The sequence below is a fragment of the Notothenia coriiceps genome, unplaced genomic scaffold (genome assembly GCF_000735185.1).
Source record: "Notothenia coriiceps isolate Sejong01 unplaced genomic scaffold, NC01 NC01_scaffold00032808, whole genome shotgun sequence".
Lineage (NCBI taxonomy): Eukaryota > Metazoa > Chordata > Actinopteri > Perciformes > Nototheniidae > Notothenia > Notothenia coriiceps.
Window position 1 is genome coordinate 67813 of NW_011365509.1, and position 10254 is coordinate 78066.

The 10254-nt window shown below is 44.2% G+C and overlaps 1 protein-coding gene across 1 annotated transcript; it reads right to left on the reverse strand.

The window, feature by feature from the left end:
- Positions 1-564: 564 nt before the first annotated feature.
- flrt2 (fibronectin leucine rich transmembrane protein 2) lies at positions 565-9696 on the reverse strand. Its single transcript, XM_010789358.1, has 2 exons — positions 9137-9696; positions 565-7050 (listed from the first exon to the last, which is right to left on the reverse strand). The coding sequence occupies exon 2, from the start codon at positions 6610-6612 to the stop codon at positions 4630-4632; it is 1983 nt and encodes a 660-aa protein (XP_010787660.1). The 5' UTR covers positions 6613-7050; positions 9137-9696; the 3' UTR covers positions 565-4629.
- Between the last annotated feature and the right edge of the window lie 558 nt (positions 9697-10254).

A 10254-nucleotide genomic window follows, 5' to 3' on the forward strand; every position in this document is an offset into this window, starting at 1 on the left:
TGTGCAATAACAAATCACATTTTGACATGTGGGGGTTTTGAGAGAAACACCAATTTCCCGCTCAAAATACCAGAGAGGCACACCCTCTTGTGTTTCAGCCCAATACATGTGGTTAATTGTCATAGTGAATTAAGATTGTGCTTATGTGGGTTTTTCTAGCCGACTGGAGGTTGCAGAGGCAACATTGGGATGTGGTCATGGGGAGGGGGAAAAAAGTTGGTAGGGATTTGGAGACTGAGCCCATTCTGGGACTTAGCTGTGCCGTATATGTAGAATGAGAGAGTATCCTGGATTTCCCCCAGCAGTACGCTAAGCTGCGGTGGCTACGCTAAGATGTCTCAAGCTTCCCTTATAGAAATAAGAGGATAACTTGGCATGGTGTGGTACACATCTTTGATCCCCAATTACTAGTGTCTGACCCAAAATACATTTAGCTAAAACCCTGTGTGTAATGTACAAACTTTCCCCCGTCTTGCCACAACTCATACGTAAAATAAAAAGAATGTGGGATCACTCATGGACAGAATATACTTTTCTAAAATGAAGAAGGAGTGATCGCCCAAATCCAATGGCTCTTTTATTTTTCAAAAAGCTTCACTTAAGTATTTACAGTTTGTGCAAAAACATTTAAAGGTTTTCAAGGACTTTACATTGTAAGTTCAACCTCAAGGCACATACATGGAACAACATCAATATTTCATCATGAGAACAGAAATGTAACTTTGGTTCCTAAGAAAACTTGGTGTGGATGGCTAACGTAACACTGCAGCGTCTCCATGAGTATCCGTACGCAGTTGCTTCACATGCACTGTAACTTTCAAGCCTTCTTTCTCAAAACTCTCCTGTATGGTTGCTCATACTGTACCTCAACCACCACTGGGGGATTGCTAGAAGAAGAAAAAAACCCGGTAAGATAAACAAATGAAAGGCTATGAAGCTAAATACAGTACATGCAAAAATCCTTGAATGAATGTTACTGGCTAAGAGATATTTGTAGTTTTGCCTGCAGGTAGAAAGACGATTTTAAACATATTCAACCACTCATTTGTGTTGACCTCTTGGAGTTTGAACATAATTATTTCAACATGATTCAATGAGCTTTAAGGGAAATTACTCCTCAGCACCCAGAAACAGTAATAATCCTACGCTAGCAGTCCTTGATACATTTTGTGTAATTCCATGGTCACGGATCTGCAGCCGCGTTCTTTCATCAAGAAAATTAAGAATAATGTACGCTGCTAAACAACCACCAAAGCTTCAAAGCACGAATCATTAGCCATGCACCGCTTAAGGTCTGGCATTAGGGATGAACAGTCTCTCGTTAGCTACTGTGCGTCATGCTCCGTGTTGTTCTTCCTGTTAACACTGTTATTGTTGCTGCGCCGTGGCTGAAAATTGTTAAGAGTAATGTGCTTTCTTTTCTGCATTCTTGTTGCCGTCTCTTTATGTCTCCTCCTTTCTTCCTCCCACTAAACGCTCTCACTAGCTTATCATTCAGTCCTGCATAAAAGGTAAGGCAAATATCTGTCTCCGTTACACATTCACAGACAGGGGAGATACTTTATGTTTCGACAGTTTGACCCCATTTGTTTGATTAGCATGTGACTTTAAGGGGTGCAACACAGAGTAATAAATGATATTTGATGTAAATGTTCAAGTGTTTCTGCGTGGGGGTTATGTTCAGCTGTGGATATTCATAGAAAAAGGTTGAAATAAAAAGTGGAGATGCCTTGTTAACCACAGAAGATCTTATTTTTGATAAACCCAACGTGAATAAATACCCATTCTAAACATGTCATGTATTGAAGTCTTAAAAACATACTTTACAATCATTTTGTTGCAAAGCAAATGAACATATTTTCTATTATTATCTTTATTCACAGAAGGGAACAGTTTGTAATTTTGCCAAATATTATATTGTTCATTTTCTTGCTAAGAGTTAGATGAGAGGATTGACCTCCTCATGTCCCTACTGCAAATATGAAGCTAAAAACAGCAGCCATTTAGCTAGCTTAGCAGTATTTTTGAAACAGGGGGTAAGTCCTGGCTCAGTCCAAATGTAGCAAACCCCATCAACCATCACTTATTAACACAATATATGTGTCCATTCAAAATAACTCTAAAAGTGACCATGTTGTTTGACAGAAAATATTTCTAGTTTTGGACAGAACCAAGCTAGCTGTCTCCAGTTTTTATGCAAAGCTAACCTCACTGGCTGCTGCTGGTAGCTTCACATTTAGTTCACAAACATCAGATGGTATGAATCTTCTCATTAAACCACAGCAATAGAGTGAATATTTCCAGAAACTAAACTTATGCTTAATTGTGGAAAAAGGTATCCATTTGCTTCTAAAAAGAAAATCCAACAAAAAGGTAAAAAATAACAACACTACATGACGTGTTGGGACAGATTTCATTCAATCATTGTGTTTGGTCATGTTTCAAATGTGAACAGATTTTCAACACTGGGGCTGTGCAAGTGTGCGCGCCACCTCAAATTCAATTCAACGTGATCGGAGCTATCGCTGGAATTACAGTAAGTGCAGCTACTTTTGAGATATCCAGAATGAATAAAGAAAATCCTCTCAAAGATAATCTTGACACTGGAATAACTTGAGTACAAGCCCTTACAAATATTTTCCCTTCAGCCTAGTTTTTGTCAGTTATCTACCATGTTTGTTGGAGCAGCAGAAACTGTAAACCCCACAAAGAGTTAACACACACTCAGTCTCCCAGTGTGAGCTCCATGCAGCCAAGTGAAAATAAGGTCTACATATTTTTCTCCCTTTTTTGGTCGAGGATTATGAGGAGAGGGGGAAAGGTGGGGGCAAAAGTGTCGGCGGTGGGAAATCTTTAAGCTTGGCCCCTCAAACTAGAATCTTGTCAAATCAAATAAAGTCTTCTTAAGAAGTGAATAATGAAGACCTTTCACTGGCACATCGCATGCAAAGAGCTGCCACCACAGCGCACATGCTGAAGGGCAGGGAAAGTGTTTTAATTGAGCTCATGCAGGGAGACGGGGGAGGGAAGGACGGAAAATGAGGGGAGATAGGGCGAGGATCATCATCGAAGGACCTAATGGTGTGAAGTGAGCAGGTGCATTGTTCAGGTAGAGCGAAACCATAAATGAAGTAGACAGTCTCATAAAATGTGCACAAAGGGTTGAATGATGAAACGCTGGATGAGCTTCTCAGTCACAACTGTGTGCAGCATTGTGAGGTTCCATGGGCGGAGCACAATCCTATTGTGGTAATTTCCAAATGTATCAAAAAGCCTAATGAACGCTGGGACACGGTTGGAAATAAGTGGGTGTATAATTAGCATTATGTGTGTGCTTTCTCAAAATGCATCGCACTCACACACACAGAGCTTGGGAACATAGGCCTTCCAATCATGATGGACCACAGTGGTGAAAATCTATATCATTTAGCCACCGAACACAGAAAATACTGTTAGTTTTAAATGATTCCACATCATTAAGTAGCTCGATGAGCAATAATACGCTAAACAATGTTGTTTGAGCATGATTAATGTCGTCTGGGTAATGGACTCTAGGGGAATTGTGGATGTAAAGTGATCTATGCAGCTTTTTCTTCCTTCTTCCTTCCCTCTGTCTGTCTTGCCCTCTGTCCCACACACGACGCTAAGGGAAACTGCCCCCTTGTGGCCTCAATTGCCAAAACAAGGGAAAAAGAGAAGCAGAACAAATTAGGGAATTTCTTCAAAAGGATCTGCGAGTCTCAGCACATCCATGCACCTCATTAAGGACAAACATCCTTTGTTCCTTTTTGAACTTGTGGTAATAATTGCACCTCCTCAGAAAAAAATACAAATATGATGAAAATTACCAATTTATTTTCTCCAAAAAGTGTCTCTTGACTAAGCCCACCTTTGTTCCACTGTAAACCAGTAGAACAAAGATGCTTTTAGTGTTAAGGCACTTATGGGAAATCTCTGTCCAGGCTTTTCAACAGCAACAATGACATTCTTCCTACACAGCCGTCCACACTCCCTTCCATGTGATCACCACCTCTGCTTATTTCCTGCTTCGCTTCCATTAATAAGAAAGTGCACTTCAGTCCTTTTTTTTCACAACATACCGCCAATGAACCAGTGCTATATTTCAACAGCGCTCTAATCAGCAGTGTTTGGATTTCCTCCGTGCTGTGTTGTCTTTACTGTACTGTTGTACTGGGGAGGGTTTGTAGTGTTTAAAAGAGCAAAAAGGCCATATTTTGCTTCTGTGGTTAGCAAAGGATCCCAGCCCTCTAAGCGCCCCTCAACATTTCCCAAGGCTGACAGCGTCAATCAGAAGCTACACCCAGGGTGCCGTGATTGTACAAATCCATGTTCATGTACAGTACTGACCATTAAAACAACGTTCAAAACCCTGCTGGTTATAAAAAAAAGAAACACTTGTATCTCTTCTTCTAAAAATAAAAAAGATAGCAGAGAATCCCACATTATTATCCATAGTATAAATTACATTGTAGACAGAACTTGGAAATATATATAGTACAGTTATATTTCACTAGAATTTTTGTATTTTTTTGTTGTCTTCACAAATGTTGTATGTGTGTACATTTATGCGTGTATTCATTGTTTATGGTATGTGAAAAGACTGCAGCATCACGTATGGCAGAACTCTGTACTGGGCACGTTGCTGCTCTTGCAGAAGGCTAGGCTGTTGTTACTGAGGTGACAGTCTCTAAATCCAATGCCCCCGTTGGGCGTGTAGATAGGCTGAATGCGGAAATCTCCCTTGAGCAGCTGCTCATTGTTCAGCGCCACTATCTGGAAACTGGTCTCAGTCATTTCCAGAATGGAGTTATCCTTCTTGGTTCCAGCCTCACCGTAGTCGTCTTTTCTTCTGCCCCGGTTGTATTTCCACTTGGTCGAAGATGACCGGCTCTTCCTGTGCATGTGCCAGCAGAACAGGCTGAGCAGCGTTACCAGGATGATGAGCACCGCCCCACCTATGATCCCAGCCATTAGCAGCGTGGAATTAATGCTCTCCTGTGGAGATGGCTCTCTCCCCGGAGGCTTTGTAGACACAACAGCCTTGGTCCTGGCCTCAGAGCATATAGTATCCTCTCCGGGCCTGTAGGAATTTAGGGTGTCCAGAACATGCACGCAAATCCGATACACGGATCGGGGCTCAAGGTCAGTGAGGCTAATTTGCCGCCTGTCCCCACTCACAGTCCTCTCCCGCATTCCTTCGTTTATTTGGCTTTGGCCCCTTTTGACCCAAGTGACCTTGTAGGCTGTGACGGTGAAATAGGAAGCCCAGCTCACCTCGATGCTGGTAGAGTTGACCACATGGAAGGAGATCTGAAGGGGGTCCTCATAAGGAGGCAGGGGCCCAGGAGGGTTGTTATGGATTGGGGTTAAAGGGGGTGAGGGTGAGTCAAAGTAGAAAGGGATGGATGTGCTGATGAGGGTTGAGATCATGGTGGTGATAGGGGTTGTTGTTGGTGGGGGAGGGGGTGTGGAGCGGAGGGTGGGCCAGGGTGGCTGATCAACTTCAATCGGGCACTCTATACTATCCAGCGTGAGCTCTCTGATTGCCATACCGCGCACCTTTTCCGGACTCAGGCACACAAACCCTCGGGCGTTGATGGAGGAGGGCAAAGACTTCAGCCACACCACCACCCATTTCACAGCACAGTCACAACGCCAGGGGTTATTGCGCACCATGAGATGCTTTAGGCTAGACAGGCCATCAAACACGCCCTGCGTGAGAGTCTGAAGCTGGTTACTGGAGATATCCAGTCTTTCCAGCCTGTTCAGCTCAGCGAAGGCTGCAACAGGGATCTTGTCAATCTGGTTATCCTGCAGGCTCAGTTTGACCAATGCCTGGCTAGGTAAGAGGGGAGGGGGGAAGGTGAGTGAATTGCGGGCCAGGGCCAGCTCACGGAGGTTGGTCAGTTCCTGGAAGGTCCCTGGTGCAATACCCTCGTCCGTTAGCAGGTTCCCGTCTAGCAGGAGGCGTTGCAGGCGTGTCACATTCTGAAAGGCCTCCTCTGCAATGTGAGCGATGCGATTCTCATCCATCCGCAACTCTTTCAGGTCCTCTGGAAGGCCAATGGGAATGCTGCTTAAGTGGTTCTTGGTGAGGAAGAGGAGTTTGAGGCTTATTGCCTCCCTAAAGGCCCCTTCTTCCACCCCCACTGTGGAGATGGAGTTATCATCAAGGTGCAGCTCCTCTAGTCGAGTCAGCTGGGCCAGGGCTGCCCTAGAAATTGTTTGGATATTGTTCTCCTGGAGATGCAGGACCCTGGTGTTTTTGGGCAGATTGATGGGAAACTCATCCAGCTGGTTGCCGTAGAGATACACAGTCTCCACAGTGGCCACATTGTGAAGGTCCATGGGGAAGCCAGCATTGTTTATCTGGTTGTTGTGTAGGAAGAGGACCTTGAAGCCGTCCTGTATCCCCTGAGGCACTGATGTCAGGCTGCGTTCATTGCAGTACACAAAGGGTTTGTCACAACGACACTCTTCCGGGCAAGACGCACCCGGGCTGAATTGCATTTGGAGGCTTAGGATTACAGTCAACCAAAATTGCAAGAATGAAGCCCAATCTTTATTCCAGGTTCCAGCGAGAAACTCCATAGTGGAAAAACAAAACAGGAAAAAGGAAACCAACGATATATAAAAAAAACTGATAGGGGATTAAAGAAATATGAAATTCAGAAAGGCAATGACGTATATATCCACCAAAAACCAGAAAGGTCCGACTAGGAGTTTGGTAATGATGCAATTAGCTGAGAAAACAGCAGGAAACCGTGGGAGTAATCCTGTAAATGCTAGTCCTCATCTGAAGAGCGATGGTCTCATTAGTGGTGGCCAGTCTTCTGACTGACTCCATCCATGCTGAGACATCGGACCATAGCAGGACTCTTCACTCTGTGCTCCATGCAGAGCTCAGCCGGGGCCAATTTGAAGCCACGCAGTAGAGAGCCACCGCAGGCTCCACTCGCCTGTCCGTCACACGCTGCTGGTCCCAGACCAGGACAGAGTCCAAGGGGGGTGACATTTGGATCCAGAGACCTGTGTGGGAAAACAAAGAAATGCTGGATTAGTATATTTAGGGGTGGTCCGTTCTCAGAAAAAAAGGGGCCTCAATTCTCCCCCTCTTCCTCTTTTTCTTTATTTGACATACACCCATTCACACACACACATACCAAATATATTTCCATCCCTTGTTCTCTTTCCCTCTCCCCCAAACAGAGTCACAAAAAATACCGCTCACTGCCGACATCAAATTATGCACTGGCTTAAAAAAATAAATAAAAAAGAGTCCAACCATCTGATAAATATTCAGAACAGCTCTTGCACATCCGGTTTCACAGACATAAAGAAGGCTTTTATGCCTTGCCCTATCAAAGGAGGCAATAGAGGACTGCAAGGACACACTTGCAGATCCACAGAGGTTCTGAGCAACATCAACGCTGCTTAATGGAAAACATGCTCAAATGAGATAAGGCTAATGAAGACAGCCTAGGCCTGAACACACCGTCGCCAAAATGAAGATTCGAAGCCATGGAATTACAAAACAACACGCAGTCGTGGAAGAGAGAGAGATCCTGCATGTCAGCTCCTCCTCTCGATGGAGTGACATACATGAGCTGTCAGATGAAATGGGATTGGAAAATAAATTAATCCCTCCACCTGCAATAAATGATCGATACAGGCTATTTTTCAGCATGGAGAGGTTTGTAGTAAAGCACAAGGCCATTGGATTATAGTAGACCCCCAGATCCATTATTCCAAGTTTTATGACCCATCAAACATTTTTTCTCTCCATCTCTTTCCCCACATGATTGAAAGATACTGGTTGTCATCGGTGGCTTTCAGCTTAACTGAAGCTTCCCCCTTAGTTGATGTTGGATAACACGCAATAATGTGAACGATAGGTTGAATGTTAAGCACAGGAACGGCCTTGAGTGTGGATTAAGACGTCCCGCAGGGTTTGTCAAGGAGCAGGAGTAGCCAGTTAGCCACATCGTAAAGAAAATAACTTACTAATTTGCAGATGTGTTATGTCCTGAAGCCATTAAAGGGAACTATATATATCGTGAAAAAGAAGGTGTCCAAGAAGTATAAAGAAAGCCCATGTTTTGGCCTCCCCCTGCTTCTTTACACTCCCTTGTTGTTTGTTGACGAGATACAGCCTCCATGGGCTCTTTGTGGCAGAGATGGAGAAGCAATCCTTTGACACACATCTGTGATCTACTTTTCTAAATTGAAAGGGCTAAATTTAATCAAATAAGCTTCGGGGGGTATAAGCAACCACATGAGGCGATAAAATGTGCTGCCACAGCAGCCGAACCAACAGCAGAAGGCAGCAGCATCAAGATTATTATAGCTGCATAAATAAATGTCACCAAGAATCCACATTATAACCTTAAAAAGGGAAACCATGTCAAGTTGGTCTTTACTTGACAACCCCAAACCCGATGACTGGTAGACATGGATAGATCAAGGAGGGAGAGTGACTTTTTTTTTTCGCTTTTCTTTCATTTTGATTTAATTTCCAGCCGACTGAGCACAGTTTCTCAGCGCCAGATGAACGCTGTGATATGTGGCCAGGACAATCGGATTAGGAGTGGATTTAGCGACAGAAACGCAATTAAAAGTTTAAAATGGATAGGGTATTTAAGAAGCGATAAGAGGCGGATCAGGTATACTTCAAAGCCTGCCCAGTGAGCGGTGTTCATTTGAATGAATTATTTCAAAGGGGGAATTGAAAACCGTGCAGTGCATTGAGAGTGAAAGCCTACCCTTCCAAAAAAAAAATCAGGTTTTCTCCCGGGTGAAAAATGTGGAGCGGTACGCTTTGTAGGGCATTAATCTTTAACACGATGAAATTAACCTACAAATGAATTGGATAACTATTTTCATTAATCTTAAAACTCACTGTGAAGTGGTGAATTCATGCTTTGATTAACCGATTATTAGAGCTATAGTAGAAAAACGCGTGTGTGGATATGTTGTTAAGAAAAGGGTTCTTTTTTAAATGAAAAACATTCCACATTTAATATAAAACGAGCCGATTGATATTGACAGTATTTAGGACTGTCGTTTTTTACCCTTATTCCTCTCCAACTGTGTTACTCAAAAACAGCCACTGTACCTTTGGGGAGCGTTTATCCATTACAAAACCCGTTCAACTTTTCCCTTTCCTTGCGCCTCTGTCCTTCATGCGGTCCCGCTGTAAACCCGTGCGTAAAGGTCCCTTCGGTAAAGCTGGTGCGAGGAGTCGGTTCCGATCAGAAGCGTGGACCCAGTGAATCTCCGGAACAGCATATTTTCCCGAATGGGTCCCCTCGAATAATGTCTGCGCGTCCGACCCCAGCGCACCTTTGTTTTTGCGTCTTTCCCAACCTCCGTTTTTAACAGCGTCTGCAGCGCTTGAGGACCGAAGGAAGCGGCGGCAGGGTGATCGCCAGCTCTCCCCTTCCACACTCTGCCCGAACGGTGAGGACGCACTCTCCGAAGTGTCCTCCACAGGCCATGACGGCCAGCTGCGTCCGTCCGCTGCGCTCTTTTATCGGGGGAAGCTCAAACTTGCCTTTTAGTATCTGCGCAGCTCACCCGGACTCCGTGCGAGTTGTTTTCTTAGATGGATTCAGTTGATAGTGCGACGTGTGTGCTCTGCTCAGCTCTTTCTCTCTCTCTCTCTCTCTCTCTCTCTCTCTCTCTCTCTCTCTCTCTCTCTCTCTCTCTCTCTCTCTCTCTCTCCCCCCTCCCCTCGTCAGAAAGAATGCATCTCCTACAGCAGCTCCGCGATGGCTTTAAGCCACAGATCCTCCCTGCTGCCCTCACACTGCAGAAAATAGTTTGTCTCTCAACACACTCTTATCCCCTACATGCTATTTGCCCGGCCTACCTTGCTTCGCGACCACGTCTGAGCTCTCATTTGCATTTTAATCACAAAATCCAGAAATTCAGCTTGGAGTCACACTCTCAAAGAAGAATCACTACAGGGCAGAGTCATTTAATGTTCCTGGTTATTTACAGACTATATCATTGGGGTCACAAAGTATTCCTGATGGGCCGTATTAGATGTAGTTTTGTTGGAATATTTATAGGCCTTCTGGTAGATTTTTTTTAAGGATCACTAACCCGAGTTCTTTTAAATTACTGCTGGATAATTATCCCCGAGTGAAAAGCTCAGGCTTGTCTTTGCTTCCCGTACTCTCCCTCAGTGATTTGAAGCATTTAGACACAGCCAGAGTCATTTCATCTGAC